The sequence below is a fragment of the Cheilinus undulatus genome, linkage group 19 (genome assembly GCF_018320785.1).
Source record: "Cheilinus undulatus linkage group 19, ASM1832078v1, whole genome shotgun sequence".
Taxonomy (NCBI): Eukaryota; Metazoa; Chordata; class Actinopteri; order Labriformes; family Labridae; genus Cheilinus; species Cheilinus undulatus.
The window spans coordinates 40,184,218-40,205,386 of NC_054883.1; the positions used below are offsets into that span (position 1 = coordinate 40,184,218).

The following is a 21,169-nucleotide window of genomic DNA, read 5'->3' on the forward strand; positions in this document are numbered from 1 at the left end:
AAATGAAGACAGGGATGATTTGTCTTGTAAATGCCACGTTAGTCAAATCAGCAAAATGCTCCCACAGAGGACAAAAAAAAGCCCAAATTGGTTTGTAACAACTGTCATGAGTTGAAAATAAAGCTGTTACATTGTTGTATAAATATGTTGTGGTGCTAAATGGGACACATTTGGTCATGAATATTTTGTCCTCAGGGGAAATCTGCATGCAGCAAGGCAGAAAAAGGGAAAATAAGACTTTAAGGCTACATGGCAAAGTATGTAGGCAACGTGACTGCTGAATAATTTATCTGAAAACCATGGACTGCTGTAACGGCCTCCACACTTTTGATTGTAGACTTCCTGTGACATAGCTGTAGCTGCTTGCAGGATATGCTCCAGTTCAACTTTAGGAGCATGCTTTGGCTGTATATTGGCCATGAGGCTCCGAGTTTTGGCTCCTACATACTGGATGTGGCCGAGGTCAGGGCAAAGGCCGGTCACAGTGTCCTGAGGCAACGTAGAAAAATCATTTCTGTTCGGAGGTGGCTTTGTGCTCAGGGGTATTTTTAAGTCAAAATAGGAAAAAGGCAAGTATCTATAGGGACTGTGCTCCAATATGAGGGAAAACTGTGCCATTTATGTTGCAAAGTGAAAATACAGAGTAGGGGCTTAAGTGGTGGGCAGGTGCGACTCCTATAAGTCAGACATGATACCCTACATCAGGGGTCATCAAGGACATCTGAACAAGGGCCAGATTTGGTTTTGGCAGAGACTCTGGGGGCCGGACTTTAAACAGACAAAAATGGAATACATCCAGTCATGGACGAAAGTATTGGCACCCCTGGAATTTTTCCAGAAAATACGACATTTCTCCAAGAAATTGTTGCAATTACAAATGTTTTTGGTATACACACGTTTATTTCCTTCATGTGCATCAGAACAAAACAAAAAATCTGAAGAAAAAAGACAAAATTGACATAATTTTACACAAAACTCAAAAAATGGGCCAGACAAAGGGTCAGGGTTAGGGTTAGGGTCCAAAATTCCAGCTGAGAGGTGTAAGAAGCTTGTTGATGGTTATAGGAAGAGATTGGGTTCTGTTATTTTTTTCCAAGGATGTGCAACCAAATATTAAGTTGAGGGTGCCAATCATTTTGTCCGGCCCATCAGTATAGTATTAGTACTATTAGATAGTTTTTTGGGTTCTTCATTTGTGTTTTTTGATCGATGACAAGCCGGAATGAAAACAAGCTGAAATGAAATAAGAGTAATGAGGCTATTTTTAAAATATAAGGAGTAGAAAGTACAGATAACTGTACAGAAGTAAAAAGCAGGCTGAAAAATAATAACTCCAATAAACTATAGATACCCAAATTTTCTACTTAAGTAAGGTAACAAAGTATTTGTACTTAGTTACTTGACACCTCTGCTGTTATGTTGTTAAATGCTGCCAAGTGCTTTGCTATTGGTGGACTGATGTTGGGTCGTTTCTACTAAATGTACCAAATATACCACACTACCACCACCATTACATGGATAATAATAAAGAGGCGATTCTGTTTGAAGAAAAGGGGTTTACATTTTGAAAAAGGCTATATTTGTACTGCAGCATAAAATGAATAATTTTTTTTGTTGCTTTGATAAGAGTGGTTATTATTCAGGTTAAAAATAAAAGAAGGTTACTGTAGCTTAACTTAAAGGGATACTTCAACATTTTGGCAAATTTGCCCATTGCCATAATTCCTGCTGTCTTAGTAATAGGTTGGTTTCCTTTAGTTGTCGGTGCAAGCTGTTTCTAGATCTGGGGGGACTGATATACCAGCTGCACAGCTAACGCTATGGAAGCAGAAGGAATTTTTTGCTTTCCTCATCAAACTCATCAAATACACAATCCAACAACTCCAAAACACTCTCATGGACAAGTTGTGACCTGCACATTCACCACGCTATGAAATAATAACGTATAATTATGTAACATTATGACACATGAAGCAAATGCTCTGAACTATTTCTTGAGTAAATCACCGGGCGGCGTGATACAGTGCAGCAGCCGTGTCTGGAGTTTAGTTCTGCCTTTGCATTTCACTTTAAAACATCGCCGTCTGGTAATGTTCCATGATTATTTCATAGCATGGTCAGTTGTGACGACCACACATCAGCTGTAGGATTTGTCTTATCATAGGATGCATAATACAGCTAACTAAAGTGGTAGTTTTTGTATTGTAGTGATATTGTCAGAGTCTTGAAACAAAAGAGTCTTATTTTCTTGCATCCATTTTTCATTACAGTCCTCACTTGCAGAGTGCCAGTGAAAAAAAGCCAAATCCAACTCTGTGAGCTCATTAGCCGGTGACTAATTCAAACTTTAAATAAACAACCATGACTTTATCAGACGTTTCATGTGGTTTTTTAAATCACAAACCCTCCTCTGAAAAACCGCCAGCGGCCTGAGAGTCTGTAAAAGGTGTTGGTCAAGTTCGGTACAGTCTATTTGCTGCTGACTCTCCTCAGATTGAGCCTTGCAGCGGTGCAATTGACACTTCAGCTATTGCTCACTGCAACTCTCTGGACACAATCTGCTCTGCGATCGGACTCAGGAGAAGTAGAGAGTAGCTGCTGCCCCCCGGTGTGCCTGACCACGCCGAATGAAACCATTATTCTGCAATGACAATGCCCTCACAGCTTTATGTTTATATTTGTTCATGCAAAACAAACTTCTGCTGCAACTGGAGCACATCTAGTATAACTTAATTTGTGGCATAATTCTGCAGCCTTGCTCTGTGTATCGTAAGGTCTCTGTAGTAGATCACAGAATAACTTTAACCTCAAGAATAGACTGAAAATGCCTTTGTTTCTTTCTAATTCGCTCCCCACCTACACAAAGCAGTGGGAGAAAGAAATTAGCCTCTCCTTAAGGAAACTTAAATATTCATTAACATGCAGCTTAGAGCCTCCTGTGGACTGTGCCTGACTCTATTATCAGTTATTTACATGAAACCCTGCTGCTGTAAAAACATGCACAGAGCTGACACACTCTCTGAGGGTGTCCCTAGTTGCCCTAAAAAAACTAAGAATATTTTTTAATATACACTGTTGCCATTTTACACCAATTTTGTCAAAATTTTTATCCCTTTTCATCATTTTTTTCACTTTATTTTCTGCCTGTTTTTGTCACTTCTAAATCATTTCTTGCCACTTCAGCTTAATGTTGCCTCAGTTCACCCATCATTGCTACTATTAACCCCTTTAAACCACTTTTTACACCCAGTTTTTCCCATTTAAATCCCATTTCACCATTGGATATGCCCATTTTTGCTTTTTTAACCAATTTCTGCCCATATCTGCCTATTTCTTCTTTCTCAGTTAACCCTTTTTTTGCCAGTTTTTATGGATTTTTGCATCCCATTTCACCAAATTTTCATCCATTTTTGCAAATTTAAAGCCATATCAACCACATTTTAACTTATTTTTATCACTATTTCCGTGTATTTTTGTCACTTTAACCCATTTTCGCCATTAGTAAAATCAGTAAAATCCAACTTCCCCACCTTTTCCACTTTTTTCCATCATTAGCCCATTTTAGCATTTTTTTTAAAACATTTTAATCCTTTTTTTGACAAAAGGGATTTACATTTTTAGGACAGCTTTTTACTAAAAAAATGATTAAAAAATGATTTTTCTTATTTTAGAAGAGTGGTTCTTCAGGTTGAATATGAAATACGGATATCACAGCCTAACTTTAGAATGGACCATCGTTTTGCTGACCTCCATGGGCTCCCAGTTTGGCTGGGCACCAGAAACCTCTCCCAGTTATCTCTCTTCATGGACAGCGTTGTCTGCACATGACTGTACTAAATTACTTACTACATACAGCTACAAAAATAAAAAAAAGACATAGTTGTGGAGTGTTTTCACTCTGTTTTGACTGGCTACTAATGGTCAGAGGTGAGTATACGACATATCAGTACGGTGAGTGTGCACCATATCAAGTAGAAGTGCAGAAAAGTATACCCTTATTTTGTAAAATCTCTGCCTGAATACATGTTTTCATTTACTAAAAATGATCACAGAAATGTAATGAAGTAGGTTTACTGGAATAATGTTGATTAACACAAGTTTGATACTAAATACTTCATGAAAAGCTCCTCTGCTTTAATGAACATTTGATGGTTCTTTATATTTCTACTCCCATACATCCCACAGGTCAGCACTGAACTGTTCAGCAATCATACCAGCCTTTTTTCAAAACTCATGAACAAAATATAAGTAACCAGAAATGAAATATGCTGAATAGGCTAATATATAGATGTAACTCTGACATAAGAATGATGGCAAATTAACCACAGGTAACATTTTATTCTACTGTTTAAATTAAGTGCATTCAATATTAATGAAAATCCTGGCACAGGTCTACCTGTATGTAACTAAGTCTGAATTCAGGACTTTAATATATAATTGAGTAAATGAATGGTGAGAGGGGTTTACCGTTCTTCAGATCACAGGAGAGCATTTAAACTGTAGTTTTCTATATAAAGTGGAATCACAGTCTAATGATGTTTATTAGCCTATATTTTGATACTTCACAGAGCTCACTCAGCCACTGCTTTAATGCTCCTCATGCTCATGATATACCTGTCACACACCTGCCTGTCCTCCTCCACATGGAGCTGCAGCAGCATCAGACTTTCTACTGCATGGACTGCAGAGTCTTAAGTTTTGCGCATCTCAAAAGTTTTTTGTTCTAATTTGACAATTATTTCCGTATCCAATCGTAATCCAAATGTTTTTGCGATTACTTTCGTTTTCCTCCAGACACTTTAGTTTCACTTTCTAAGCCGGAGCAGAGTGGGGAGGGGACGGCGTTAAATGGACCTTTAAGACACGTGAGTGGGCCAGTAAACTGTCATTTTAAAGTTAAAAGCCAATGGGCCACTGCCCCTGCTCTATGGGCCGGTGCTTAACAAAAAATGAAAAGAAACAGATCATACCGGGCATTTGCCATATGGCCAGTCCAGCCCTGCTGGGGGACAGTATTCATAGCTGTGTTGTGGCCTCCCTCACTAGTCTCCTTCTTGCACGCTCACTCAGTTTGTGAGGACGTCCTGATCTAGGCAGATGTGCCACATTCCTTCCATTTCTGATGATGGATTTAACTAAACTCTGGGGGATGCTCCATGCCAAAAGAATTTTTTTGTCTCCTTCCCCAAATGTAAACTTTTCAATTACATTTTCTCCATGTTGCCTGGTGTGTTCTTTTGTCTTCATGGAGCAATGGTAGCCAGGAATACTGATTAACCTGTGACTTGACCTTCCAGACACAGGTGTCTTTATACTACACTCAGGTGATCCTCATTTCTAATCTACATTAATAGCACCACTAGCTGGACTTGTTGAATTTGTCAGGAGGTGAATATTCATGCAACATAAAATGTGCAAAGTTTCCAGTGACAGTAGGAAGCCTCCCTAATGGGGCCCCACCTGCAGCACTCACAGTTGTTATGCCGTAAGCATTGCATTCATTCTTCCTGTAAGGATCTCTGTTTGTCAAAGGCCGTAGAAGAAAAAAATAGATTTACAGTCCTTTAAATGTACTATATTTTTTTTTCAAAATGACAGATTTTGACTTTTTGAGAAAATATACGTCACATTAAACATTTTTTGTTGATGCCAGATTATTAGTGACATTATGGAAATTAATGCTGTTTGGAGTGGCCCCATGTGAATTTTTGCCAAGAGCCCTAACAGCTGCTAGAATCCCCACAGGGCTTCATCACTTCTCTGGATCAATGACTTTTTTGATTATAACATCAGAGACAAGACTCAAACATCTTATTTTACACTCAAACCTGCTTAAATGTGTTTTAAAAGAAAGATTAAACTGTAGATATTTTTAAATCATGGCTTCTTTTGTTCCTCTTTATAAAAGCATCTTTAATGACCACTTAGAACTGGGCAAAATTAAGAGACCACACCAAATCCTCCTTCAATCAGCCTCTCAATAAACATGAAAGCCATTCTGTTCCAGCGTCTGTTAAACTTCAGCACAAGTACACCTCATTCTACTTAATGAGGGACTGATTTGGAGCTGTACGAGTGGCGTGACGTCCCCTCACAGCAGCTCGAAAGACTGGTGGAGAGCATGCCAAGACACACGAAAGCCTGTAAATAAAAATCAGGGTTGAAACATGGATTTGTGACCTCTTCCTAAGTAAAAACACCAGAACTCTCCTTCTTAACAATGATGGGAACTTGTTCACTGTGATTTCTGTTGTTTGAAAAATACTGCATCTTTTTGTAGGGTGTAAGAAAATCTGATTTTGAAAGTTTAAAAGTTGGAAAATAATATAATGTAAAAGAAACGGTTGAACTCAGCAGATTCTTCCTTACAGACATTTTTCCAGGGCTTTATCTGAAGGTCAGTCCAGGGAGAAACTATATTTATGCTTTGTACGAGTTTTCAAGACCTTTAGCTTACTATCTGGGTTCAAACTTTTCTTCCAGTTTAAAAAGAAACACAATTTAACCCTTTACCTACTGACTCGGCGCCAGCGCTGTGTTTTTACATTTGTCTGTATATTTCCATTGCCCTTCTTTTCAATTTTTTGCCATTTTTAATCCATTTTTGCTGCTTTAAGCCCATTTTTGACTCATTTATGCTGCTTTTTAATATTTGCATTTTCCCCCATTTTTGCCAATTTTCACCCATTTAACCTGCAGTTTGCCATTAAATGTCTTTGCTTTCCCAAATTTTCTTACTCTTTGCTGCCATTTGCCCATTTCAGTCACTTTCCTCTCATTGTTTGTCATGTTTTTACCACTTTTTCACCATTTTTGCCACCTGAAGCTCTTGTTGTCACTTCTCACCCAGATTTTGCCACTTTCTGCCCAAGTCCCATTACTCAGTTTGTTTTCCACGCTTATACAGTTGGCTTTAATTGTCAATTTGTCTCTATATTTCCATTGCCCTTATTTGCTTTTTTTTTTTTTTTGCCATTTTTAATCAGTTTCTGCTGCTTAAAGCCCCTTTTTACCCAGTTGTGGACTCTTATCCTGCTTTTTACTATTTGCATTTTCCCCCATTTTGCCACTTTTCACCCATTTAACCGGCCATTTGCCATCAAATCTCACTTTTTTCCCCAAATTTTTGCCACTCTTTGCTGCCTTTTGCCCATTTCAGTCACTTTCCACTCACTTTTTGTCATGTTTTCACCATGTTTTGACCATTTTTGCCACCTGTAGCTCTTTTTTTGTCACTTCTAATCCAAATTTTGCCATTTTTTCTCCCCCATGTTTGTCCCTTCTTACCCAGTGTTTGCCATTTTATGCCCACTTTGCCCCTTTTCACCCTTTTTTTTGCTGCTTTTTGGCCATTTTGCCCCCTTTAAAGACCCTGTAAAGTTAAAAATAAATTTGTATTTAGGTTTGTTGTATGACAGCTCATAGTGTTATGAAACCCTAAATCAAATTTCAGTTAACTAAAACATCTCTAAGTTTATAAAGTTAAGCTTCAAAATCAGGAAAAATGAGGCAGTAAAATCTGCTCCAGGATGATGTGGGCGTGTCTGTTGGATGAGCTGAAGCCACGCCCACTCAGGAGAAATACCATTCTCTCTGATTTAAAAAATGCTGCAATCTGAATGCTGACCTTGTGATCAGAGTGCAGCGGCCTGGTTCTGTTCCAGAGAAGAGACAAAGTCTGTTTTCTGGCTTAAATCTCTGTTCTGATGCTTTCAATGATCCATAGACCACTGTGGCTGATAGATTTGGGAAATTTACCTCACAATGAACAAAAAAACATAATTTAACTGACTGTTAACTTTCAATAAAGGCAGTGACATCAGCTAACAACAGACTGGACTGAGATGAACTGCTCTGTGATTTTAGATTGTAGTGCCAGAGGGGCGGGGTCATTTCCCCACTGTGGGCTGATGACATCATGAGCCCACATATTGGCCCCGCCCACATTAAACCCAGCCAGCAAAGAGGGGAAAAAACTTTCTAATGTCTCAATCCAGATTTCACATGTAGATCTCAGTGTTTTCATGTTTACAGCAACCAGATTCCAACATTTCTAGAGTGTTAAGACACAAACTGTGGATTTCACTTTACAGGGTCTTTACCTCATTTTTCTTGCCACTTTAACCCATTTTTGCCTTTTTTCACCACTCAGATTGTGGCTCTTGCAAAGGTATTTTTCAACAGTTTGGCTCTGTGGTTGAGTAACGCTGACATAAAGGAATGAAGAAGAAGGTTGCAGCACCTTTGTTGTCTCTCAGGGTGAAGTTGAGGTTTCCGGCAACGGGTGCAGCCAGGGCAAAATAAAAGCGATGACCGCTCAGAGGCTCATCCTTATCCACGGCACTGATGGTCTGGACCAACTGTGGATAACAAACAGAGACAACAAGATTGAAGTGGTAATAGTGGTTGACTTACTGATCTTGATCCAATCCCAAAGGCTGATTAGGTGTTAACTGAAGCTGTTAATTGTTGAATGAGCTTTCAGAGAGAGGTGTGCTCTCGGTTTAAGGACAGCCTGTTGTCATTACTCTCACTCTGATGTAAACTCATATAAATGTAGACATAAATCTTTTTGAAAAGGCACCAACAGTGAGAGCAAACTGGAGAAACTCAACTGGATTCTGATTGATGGAAAGAGATTTGTTTTATGATGTTTGGCTGTGTTTAAGTGTCATTTATCTCTGGAGAACAGTTAAGTGCTTATTTGGCAAGAGCTTGGCACCCTCTTAGGGATGAAGTGTTTGCTTTTGGGAAGTGATTGCTCCAGAGCAAATCATGTCCAGCAACTGCTGTCCAAGTCCAAGCTTTACAACTATGACATCTACAGAAAAAAACAACAAAAACCACCTTGACTTTTCATTTTTCCTTTTCAAAACGTTGATATTTTAGTAAATATCAGTAAATCACAAATCAGTAAATCTCAGCCAAGGCTGGAGGCATGTTTCTGGGTTGTCATCATTAGTCAATTAGTCAGGGCCATTTTTGTGAATACAACATCTCAGCAGCACTTTGAGGGGTTTTCATTTACCCTTTATGGCAGGGGTGTCAAATTCAATCACAGCAGGGGCCGGATTCTGGATCCAGGTCTAACCTGAGGGTCTAACAGGGTCACCTTTTTAACCAAAAACTTCCAACCGCATTTCACCAGTAATAAAATAAGAACAAAAAACTTAGCACTAATTATAATTGATTTTGACATTTAAAAAGTTAAAAAGATAAGTTTAAAGGCTCGAAATCTGAAAAAAGTAAATTAATTAGTTCAAAAAGGTCAAAACATGAAATTAAAATGGAAAAATAATGCTTTTAAAGGCAAATATATTAGAGAGAAAGTCAAGATTTTGAGTTTAAAAGGTGAAAATATGAAACTAGAAAAGCACTCAGAGAGTGCAGACCTCCACCATCAGCCCCATCTCCCAACAGTGAAGAATCCTTTAAAAACATTCCTGTATCCAGACAGTGATCCGGATCACTCCCAAAATCTAATTCACCAATTACTCCCTCCCCGGTGGGGTGGAGTCACGGTGAAGCAAAGCATTGGCTTTGCTACATGTGGACTGTCATGGTGGAAGCATTGCCTGCCGGTGCCAACAGATGCACTGACAGTCTCACCCATGGTCTCACTGGACGACTGGAAGTCATGTCAGAGGGTGAATATTCCTCTATTCCTCCCAGCATTGTGAGTATTCTCGCTACAATTCGCTGTCTTTCTCTCTGTTACGCTCCGACTCGTCTCCTCGACTGGGCATGCGTCTTTCAAACTCTATAAACTCCAAAACTTTGAATAGAAACACACCCAAAAATGCTGCTGGGATTGAAGTTACTCATGTCCGCCATCTCCTGGTGTAAAGTGGTAACAGGGCAGACCTCTGCCATCAGCCCTATCTCCCAATGGTACAGAATCCTTTAAAAAATTCCTGGATCCAGGGTTACCCTAACCCTAACCCTAACCCTACAGTGATCTGGATCAGTTCCAAAATCTAATCAGTTCTTCCTTATGCCATTTCTGACATTTCCTGAAAATTTCATGAAATTCCGTCCATGACTTTTTGAGTTATGTTGCTAACAAACAAACAAACAAACTAACAAACCCACCCAATCACATAACCTCTTTGGTGGAGGTAATAAAATCTGTAATCATGAAATTAAAAGTCAAAATATGATTCAAAATGTTGAATTGTGGTGTGCAGATGGTCTAGTGGTCTAAGGCGGGACCCATGTACACGGGTGGTTCAAATCTGGCCTGTCGCCTTTTGCCGAACGTCTCCTCTCTCTTGTCCCATTTCCGACGTTATCCACTGTCTTCCTCTGTGGAATAAAGGTACAAAAAAGCCCCAAAATAAAAATTACAAAAAATAAAAAAATGAATAAATTGTGAGTCTGAAAGGTCAAACTATGGGATTATAAAGTCAAAGTCTGGAGTTGAAAATATGAGATAAAATACAAAATAATTGGTTAAAAAGATCAAAATCTGAATGAAGAAAATCAGAATTATGACTGTTAAAGCTCAAAATATTACATGAGAAGTCAAATTTATAAGTTGAAATGCTCAAAGTATGAAATTAAAAGTCAAAATCCTAAGTTTGAGTCTTTATTGTGAGATGCTAAAATGAAAATGTGAAATCAAAACACAAGTTTATTTCTTTTCCTACATTTCTGACTTCTTATCTAAATACTTTTACTTTTTACTTTTTCAGATTTTGTGACTTAACAAGGATATTTTTAATCATCAAGGATAAGTTTACACTCCTAATCCTTGTGGAAAGTCTTCCCAGAAGAGTTGAAGCTGTTATAGCTGCAAAGGTTGGACTGACGTCATATTAAACCCTATAGATTAAGAATGGGATGCCACTTAAGTTCATATGCGAGTCAAGGCAGGTGAGTGAATACTTTTGGCAATATAGTGTATGTAAGTAGGAAAGAGAAACTGATTATCGTGCACATTTTTGATGATATTCTTTTCCCCTTTAGTTAGTACGCCTACATTTAGAAGACTTTCAGGGCAGGACTCAAAGGTCCTACAGGTAGGTTTTTAAGTACTGAAAAGAGTTAATTGAAAATGATGATGGTGTTGATCATAGAGATGAATCAGTTTTAATTTCAGTCTGTTTCATGACCAGCTGAAAAGCTCGACAGGTTCTTTAAACCAATCTCATAAAACTATATCAAATGAAACGTCTGGTTCTGATGAGTGCTTTTAACAGGACGTACTTCAGCTGAGTGCTAGCAGTGCAATCAATTAAGCACAATTCAGCAAGCATACCATTTAAAATGTTCTCTACAGCATCATAGCACCATATACCCACTGACACATCAACTCTGTGATGAATTTGACTGTTTTCTAAGTATTTTCTCCGCTTTAGACTAGTTGTTGTAACACAAATAAATAAATTTAAATGCACATTTAGTCAAATAAGGACATAGCAGTCTGGTAACATCCATAATTCCAGACCTAAATACCTTTGCATGAAGTCTAGACCAATCAAATCAGGTCCAGTCACACTCCCCAGGTTTGCATGGCCAAGGATAGGATTTACTTCCCCCTACGTCATGACATTTTGGGCCCTCCCCTTCTCGCCAAACTGGTCTGAGTGTGTTCACAATCACGTCACATTATTTGCTCAACAGCTGACGAAAGTTGACAACTTTGTTAAGACCAAGCACCAACCAATTTGCGACCAAAAGTTCTAAATTCATTGGACATTTTTCCTTCGAAAATCCACACATACTCCCTAAAATCTCAGTGAAAATTCTTAAACACATTTTAAAGTTATACCACAAAAAATACCACAATATTTGTCTAACAGTCTGCACGTTTCAATGAAATGTGATCATAAAGCTAGTGTTTCAGTCATTTTTTATTTATTATGATAGTTCCTCAACCATTCTGTGCTGAAAACACCGTCAGAGCTAAAAGACAACAAAACAAAATATTACTACACATGTTCCTTTTTTGTACATAACAATTTCACATTAGAATGCACCAGGTAACAACAACTTAAAATAAAATATATCTGTCCTTTTTAAGTCTTAATCAATACAAAATGCATTTTGACCTAATTTATGCACATTTTCACTTGTATTTTGCAAATGCAATAAACACAAACTCGTTAACCGGACCGCGTTATTGTGTTGAGAAATGCAGAAACTTGCTAGGTGCTAAAGTTGAACAAAACTATTTAGCACTTAAAAGTAGCTCCATAATGTTGAACATGTAGAACAAATAAAGTACAAACCTTTTTCCCCAAACAGCAGGGAGCCTAACCAGAAAAGTCGCTGTTATTCATGTTAATGATTCATATTTTATGCAGCATTCTTCAGTTTCAGATCATCTCATCTTACTTCCTGTATGTTACTTTCCAAAATAAAAGCCTCACATTACAAACATGATAAAAGGAAACGATCAGAAAATCACCTTCAAAATAAAAGAAGCATTCTTAAATAAGTAATGGGTCATTTACACTAACCTTTACCTTAACCCTTATGCTAAACACCCAATCCAATTTCATTTTGAAAGTCTTGGAGCATCTTCCTTTTCTTAAAATTTCCAGCTTTAAATTTCAAATGTCCAATTATGACTTTTTCAGACTTTTCAGGGATCTATGGGAATCCTGGAGGGTACAATCTATTTTCCACAGGTAAGAAAACCTTTGGGCTAAATCAGCACAACACAGCATGTAGCAGAGTAACTGTTTATCTTGATTATCTTGTTTTCTTGATCATGTGAAGCTAAAATCATCACTGAAACTGAAAGTCCATAAATCGCCCTGCTCTGTTAAATGCACTGACTGCAGCATCACTCATGCTTCCAAACTAAATGCATATGTTATTCCGTCAGGCACTCCCACTTCATTATAAAATGACTCATGATAAGAAGTGCTCTTGCTAGAGGCGATACAAGACAAGCATTTATTTCCAAGAGTTAAACAAGTGAATGTTATTTGTTTGGGCCCACTTTATTTTGCCTCTGAACCCACCACTAAACAGCATCTAAGTCCCTTTATTTTACAGCACCGCTGACAACTATAAATAATGCAGGAAATCAAATTACCAAATAAACCAATTTATGTACACCCACCAGCGTGAGCTGTAATGACTTTTTTATTCATACAAATCTGAAAATCAAGTTATCTTTTTTTCAGGAAAAAAACCCACAGAGCTTTAATTTCAGCACCGTCTGTGCAGCAGCAGAGCTGCAGAGAGAAAGAAAAGAAATCTCCCTCAGTACATGCTGTACAGGAGAAACGTATCACACACAAACATGCCATATGGACGACAAATGATAGCCACCGCGACGACCATCAAAGTGGGTGTTTCTGCAGCAGTGTCCTTATAAATTTAGATCAAACCTGCACAATCCTTTGTAGGCAAATCTACAACTCAACCTTGTGACAACTCACACCCCTGGACGCGATCCAAGAGATTCTTGAAAGCAATTCACACTAAATTATCACATCTCCCAGCCCCAAACATCTCTGCGTCTCACATCAAGACAAAAACGGAATTAAAAAATTAAAAAATAAAAAGGGGCGAGGAAGAAGAAGAAGGCGATGAGGGAAAAAATAAAAGCCACTGATCCATCAGTGCCCAGACATGGATTATCAGTTGTCAGCTGTGATTAAATGCTGCTGGTTACAAGCTGTCAGGTATTAGGGGTTGGTGTAGGTGGTAAACGACATCCTGCCAATTATTAAAACTGGCAGCCGGGGTGAAAATTCATGAATATTTTACTCTGTGTCTAAACAAAATTAAAATAGTTCCTCTTTCATCAGCAAAAGTAATCACAAAGTATGCTTTTTTTTGTTGTTTGTTTGCTTCTGCAGCACGAGGGAAATTTATGTGCGAAGTAGAAATGCAAAAAAAAAAAAAAAAAGAAAAAAGGTTATCTGCTCCAGTTGCAGGCCGTCGGGGATATCTGTAAATACAGACACAAGTGATGTTTGTGTCAGCGGCACATCAGTGACAGGTAGACGCCACCGCCGAGCAGACAGACATGCATGCATGCTCAGGTGCATATAATGAAAGCTGCCATTGATTCTAGGATCATAATAACTCACAAGGCTCTCACTCTGTTATGGAAATTTCACATCTGATAGAAAGCTTTCTTTGTGGTTCTTACCGCGACACCTCCTATACACAATTTGAACCCTTTGATGTCCTTTGAATATTGCAGATGGAACTGGAGCTTATCTGGAGGAAGGTTTCTGTTCCTCACTGCGAAGGGAAAGGACTGTAAATCATCCTTAAATCAAACACTTTGTAATGTATAATGCCTTTCATTAGTGTGGCTCTGATGCAAGGCGTTCCTGAGAACCTTTGCTGGGGAATTCTCTAATGGGTTGAGTAGCAGACAGGAGAGGAGAGGCATGGATGTAGGCATAAATTCTCCCTGAAAGACATTACCAGCAGTATCAGACCGCTGCCTGTCGCAGCGTTAGACCGAGGAGGCCGATGAATCACAGAATTAAAGGGTTCCTGAGTTTACGCGAGGCTGCGCGTCAGATCAAAAGGGATATAAAGGGACAAAAGGCGTCTGTATCTGTCGCTCCAGAGGAGCAAACAAAACTGGCATGCATGCACACAAATTATCCATGCACGCTTGTTGGTACTTAGAAAATAGCGAGCTTGCAGGATTTTGCATTTAAATTCAACATCAATTTTGCGTTAGTGGCCAGGGGCGTAGCACCGGGGGGAAAAGGGTACTGATACCTGGGCCCACATTAGGGAGGGATGAAATGCAAAAAAAAAAAAAAAGAGTGTTTTTACCTACTTTTTTTTGTTGTTTGTTTGTTTTTGTAATAAGTGTGATTATTGAATCCAAAGCTACAAAATGAATCAGTCAGTAGACTGAAATTTGTATCAAATAGAGTAAAATAAATGCTGGGGAGCCTCTGCTCCACCCTTAAAAATGTCCAAATGGTATAGTCCAGCACTGCAAAATAATGCAAGTAAATTCAATTAAATCATAGTAAAAATATTGCTCATAAATGGGGAAATTATATTTCAAAAATATATTAAATGATATACAGTGCTTAACAAATTTATTAGACCACCACCCAAAGTCAGGTTTCTGCCCTAAATTAACAGCATTGGTAATTACCAAAATCATTTTTATGTTTCTGCAATGGTTAATACACCAATATGTAGAAGCTCTTTAACTCAAATGATATTTTTAATGCTAAAATAGAATTATTATTGTTATCCATGAATTTTCAGATTTACTGATTTACAAAAAAAATGAAAAAAATAGTAAAGCACATTAATATTTTTGATTAATATGTCAAATTATAGTTATTTACTTGCATCCCTGAAGAGAAAAATGAGTTTTAGTGGTTGAATGTTATGCTTGATTCATTTCTGACTTCTCAGAGAAGCCCAGTGAGCCGGCTCAAATTTGGGTATAAAAAGGTGAATTCAGTTTGAAATTCCTCATTCCTGTTCAAAATGGTAAAACATGGAGAGCTCACTGAAAATGAAAGAGTCCGCATTAAAGCACTTCATGATGCTGGATGGTCTCTGAGACAAACAGGGAAAGACATAAAGTGTTCTCACAGAGTGGTCAAGTATGACCAGACTGGTACTTACAAAATGCGCCAAGGAAGAGGCAGGAAACCAAAGTTACCTGAAGCAGATGTCAGACACCTGAAGATTTGAAGTACTAGAGACAGAAGGAAGAGCACTGCTGAACTTCAGGCAGAGATGAATGCTTCTAGATCAGAGTCTGAGAAAGTCTCCAGAATGACCATCAGCAGACGACTGAGGGAACAAGGCTTAAAGGGAAGAATAGCTGCTAAGAAGCCATTATTGAGGCCTGCAAACATCCAGAAACGCCTCAGATTTGCCAGGGAGCACAAACACTGGACTGTTGATGACTGGAAGAAGGTACTCTGGACGGACCGGTCCAAGTCTGAACTCTTTGGTCAGCATGGTCGTGTTTGTGTCTGCAGAAAAGCTGGAGAACGTTTTGATGCCAGATGCAGCCACAGTGAAACACGGTGGAGAGTCCATTATGGTATGGGGTTACATTTGTGGATACGGCGTGGGCAAATGAGTGAAAATGGACGGTATCATGAACAAGAACATCTACCACAACATCTTACTGCATCATGGAATCCCTTCTGGACTGAATCTGATTGGTCGTGGGTTCATATACCAACAAGACAATGACCCCAAGCATACTTCAAAGCTGTGCAGAGACTATCTGAGCAACAAAAAGGAATCTGGAGTACTGGAACTGATGGACTGGCCAAGTCAAAGTCCGGATTTGAATCCTATTGAACAAATTTGGGATTTAGTAGATTCAAAGATTGATGGCACAAAAATTTCATCTAAAGCAAGGCTGTGGGAACAGCCAGAAACTATTTGGAGCTCAATAACAAAAGAGACTGTGGAAAAGTCCATAAAAAAAATGGCAGCAAGAATGCAAGCTGTTATCAAGGCCAAAGGAGGCCGTACAAAACATGAAGTTTTTTGGTTATTATGTGTGAAAAAGGATTATTTATTTGTTTCAGTTTGTTATTTGCCAACTACATAACAATAACATTTTTAGTTTTAAACAAGTTTTTTGAAAGATTTCTAAATTTTTTATGTTTTCTCATTTTTATGACAGGTGGTCTAATACATTTGTTAAGCACTGTATATCTAAACCTCTGCTACTTCAGTTATGGCCATTATTTTGTTTCTACACCAGCACAACAGCCCTTATAGGATTCTTCTAATAGGTTTTCAGAAAAACAAAATGTACAAACACCTGAAGTAAATATGGCATTTTGTCTCATTCTCTGATGCCTGGCATTCATCTCCAGTCCCTCACTGCTAGGCCTGACCCTCTGTTTGGAAACCAGCCATGGACTTGTACCAACCAGCTCTGCTTACACTGATTTCATGTCTAATTAACATAAGTTCTCCTGAAAACTAAAACAAATGAAATACCAAGCTAACACATTATGCGATAATGCTATGCGCCTGTAAATAAAGTTTATACAATCGACAAGTCAGGTGCAATCCAGAACTTTCTACAGACTCAGACAGCAGCGGAGGTGACAGAGGCACTCATACTTCCTGTCAGGCTGCTTTAAGTTGCTGTTGTCTTCCACACGACTTGTAATGAAGTGATAAAATAAGACGGTGCTGCATTTGTTAAAAACACACAGTGGCACACTGGAAAACAGTTATCAACACTTTGTATTAGCAGTCAAACATAACACAGGACTGTTTTTAAAGTCACTTTAGCACTCAGACACCTTTAATTAGATAGAATGAGCAGAGAGGAGCATTAAAGTATGAGCAGGGTGGGCAAAAACCAGTCAACTTTATAAATTTATGTTTACCTGAATCAATTATTTATAAATGAAAATAAGGTGGAAAATAACCAGCTTTCTAACTCATTCTAACCTTAAATTCTTTAACGTTACACATTAAGGGTGTTTTATTCATTAAAAAGAGGCTCAGAAAATAATACCAGTCATGACTGAGTATCAACTTTTATGCTTTTGCAGTATCAAGTATTAAAAATGTTTGTCAGATGTGGTCTTGAGTGTTAGTCGTGTTAATTTTTCTTTGATCAAATATTTTTACATCAAACTTAAACTAAAAAAGTAATCAAAATCATTATGTATGATATTGCTCTTAAATATTTATTCAGAGAGTATAAATGTTGGTATATTAAACAGAAAGAGTGGTTGCACATCATGCTAACAAACAAATATCCTGCTGAAGAAATCATTTAAAGAGTCAAAAGTTTGCATTTAAATTTTCACTCCCTGTAAAACTTGGGAAAAGAAAAAATAAAGTTAGTTTAAAAGCTACACTATATTGCCAAAAGTATTCACTCACCCATCCAAATAATTGTATTCCATGGCCACAGGTGTATAAAATCAAGCACCTAGGCATGCAGACCGTTTCTACAAACATTTGTGAAAGAATGGCTCGCTCTCAGGAGCTCAGTGAATTCCAGCGTGGTACTGTGATAGGATGCCACCTGTGCAACAAATTCAGTGGTGACATTTCCTGGCTCCTAAATATTCCACAGTCAACTGTCAGTGGTATTATAACAAAGTGGAAGCCATTGGGAACCACAGCAACTCAGCCACCAAGTGGTAGGCCACGTAAAATGATGGAGCGGGGTCAGCGGATGCATAGTGCGCAGAGGTCGCCAACTTTCTGCAGAGTCAATGGCTACAGACCTCCAAACTTCATGTGGCCTTCAGATTAGCTCAAGAACAGTGGTAGAGAGCTTCATGGAATGGGTTTCCATGGCTGAGCAGCTGCATCCAAGACATACATCACCAAGTGAAATGCAAAGCATGGGATGCAGTGGCGTAAAGCACGCCGCCACTGGACTCTAGAACAGTGGAGACGCCTTCTCTGGAGTGGCCAATAGCACTTCTCCATCCGGCAATCTGATGGACCAGTCTGGGTTTGGCAGTTGCCAGGAGAACGGTACTTGTCTGACTGCATTGTGCCAAGTGTAAAGTTTGGTGGAGGGGGGATTATGGTGTGGGCTTGTTTTTCAGGAGCTGGGTTTGGCCCCTTAGTTCCAGTCAAAGGAACTCTGAACGCCTCAGAATTCCATGCTCCCAACTTTGTGGGAACAGTTTGGGGATGGCCCCTTCCTGTTCCAACATGACTGTGCACCAGTGCACAAAGCAAGATCCATAAAGACATGGATGAGAGAGTTTGGTGTGGATCAACTTGACTGGCCTGCACAGAGTCCTGACCTCAACCCCATAGAACACCTTTGGGATGAATTAGAGCGGAGACTGAGAGCCAGGCCTTCTGGTCCAACATCAGTGAGTGAACTTTCAAATGCACTTCTGGAAGAATGGTGAAAAATTCCCATAAACACACTCCTAAACCTTGTGGAAAGCCTTCCCAGATGAGCTGAAGCTGTTCTAGATGCAAAGGGTGGACCGACGTCATATTAAACCCTATGGATTAAGAATGGGATGTCACTAAAGTTCATGTGTGAGTCAAGGCAGGTGAGCAAATGCTTTTGTGCAACAGTGTATCCGGTATGTCAGGTTAATCTAAAGTGCTTTACTGAGATGCAAACATGTATTTAGGATCATTAAAGACAGCAAAAATCTAAGAGAGAGAGTGAAGACAAGAAAAAAAACAACGGTGAAAGTAGATAAAAATAATAGATTTGTTAAAATATTGATATTACGTATCTCCAATCCTGAAGCATTCATACTGCTGCTTTCCATTTTCTCCTGAGCGAGTGTCCACTAAAGAGGAGAAGTGTTTGTTCACATTTCTATTTCCCTCTGATTCCACTTTCTATTCAATCCCATTCAAATAAAGCCCTCTGTTTAGGCAACACTGAGCTGCACCAGTGGGATATTGCACCTCCAGACTGAATAATGAATGCAGGCAAAATGGAAATTTCATGATGAAATTTACACCCAAAAACAGATCCAGAGCAAAGAGAAGGAGAGAGGCTGACATTTGAATGCATCACCCTGTTTGAATTACAACTAGGTGTCGGCTGTCTGTTAGCAGACGGACCGGGCGGACTCATAACCTGTCAGATGTGCGCTCCACCAAGCCTCCTGATTTCTAATTAATCAAAACGCTCCTGTTGAGTACTGTATGTCCGGCTGAAGCGGCGGAACAGTTGGCTGCTCTCGCTGTGTCTGCATCCCTGGAAAGCTTTGTTAAGGATCTGAGGCCGCCCACTGGCTGTCACGCCCATTGGCTTATTCACAGCTGCGACGGAGATGAAATAATAACGCTCGCCAGTCGGGGCCGGGGTTGACTCTGCGGCTCTGAAGCACAGATTAACGGGAGTGCAGGGATGGAATAACCTGCCATTTTTCAGGCCTAATTAAGGCAGTCTCGTGGCACTGGCTCTCTCAGGAGATGCCACTTGTTACGGATCATCGCTGCGTCTGTCTTCTGCCATAATATTAATTGATATTATGATGGGGTGGAGGGGGCAGTGGCAGTGGGGATAGTTGGGGGGTACAGGGTCAGGTAGTACAATCACTTTAGTGTAACCATTACATACATGAGTAGACTTGGCATTCAGCTGCCCCCCCAATCTGCCCCTCTGCAGTCCTGCAGCGTCCCACAGGAGGCTCGCCGTCCTCTGGAGAGTTCTGAATATTGGGCAGTCAGGAACAGAAAGATAATTGTACCAGATAAAAGTATTTTAAAAGTAAGAGATAGGTAGTTATTTTAATGAGTCCTATTTCAACAGCGATGGAGCTGTAGTGGATTCTGAGTTTCCCACTACCTGTTTGCAGTTTTTGTGCCAAACATTTCACTCCTCTGGATCTTATCCAAGCTGCAGCCACATTCATTTGAATCTGAAGCCAATACAGAAGTAAAAAAACAGCAGTGTCCACTACCTTTACCCTTATAACTGGCATTGTAGCTATGAATGTTTTATTTATCGTCGTTATAATCGCTGTTGCTGTTTCATTGTTCCTTTTTGTCTCTTTCTGTCTGCATCCACTTCTCACCCCTTGTTCTCCTTCTTGAGTCTAATTCTCTTCAAGGTTTCTTCCTGATAAAAGGCAGTGTTTCCTTGCAATTGCCACATTGCTCAGTGTTGCCAAGTGCTGTGCAATAGTGGATTAATGTTGGGTCTTAATATAACAAAGGGTTTCGTCTCGACCGGCTCTTTAAAGGCTGCAAACGTGAGACAATCCCCATTATGTCCCATGTTAAAATGCACATTTTAACAGAGTAAATGAGCATTTTTACATCCTAGTTCCTTTTGTTTTCATCAGTAACAAAGGTAAGAACCCGGTTAGATTGTCTTATCAGGTCCAAGAATTTAGAGAGATAATATTTCCGATGCATTTTGGGGATGCAGTGCCATTCACCCCCTTGGAGGTTTTACCCTTTTTACTGACATTATAAATCAATCATGGACGATGTGTTTTTTTTTTTTTTTTTTTGACAAAAACTATTTAATGTTTTTTTTTTAACATATATTTATTGAAGTTTTTGCATAGATACAAAGTGAACATAGATATATAAATGAACTAAAGTAACCCCAGTCCCAACCCACCTACCCTGTTTCTCATCTATCAAGGTTTACCATGAGGAAAAGTAAATGAATAAATAAATGAAAAAAACAAAAACAAAACACAGATACACAAAATTACAAAATTGAATGCATGGTGCATTACCAATAAAATGTATACAGGCAACAGAGCAA

At 39.0% G+C, this 21,169-nt stretch overlaps 1 protein-coding gene across 1 annotated transcript in view; it reads right to left on the bottom strand.

Annotated features, from left to right (window-relative positions):
* The window catches only part of cdh7a (cadherin 7a), a 226,637-nt gene that overhangs the window by 24,218 nt on the left and 181,250 nt on the right, over window positions 1-21,169 (bottom strand). Inside the window, exon 10 of the mRNA XM_041814197.1 lies at window positions 8,243-8,360. Coding sequence (XP_041670131.1) covers window positions 8,243-8,360 — 118 coding nt within the window. The remainder of the gene's footprint in view (window positions 1-8,242; window positions 8,361-21,169) is intronic.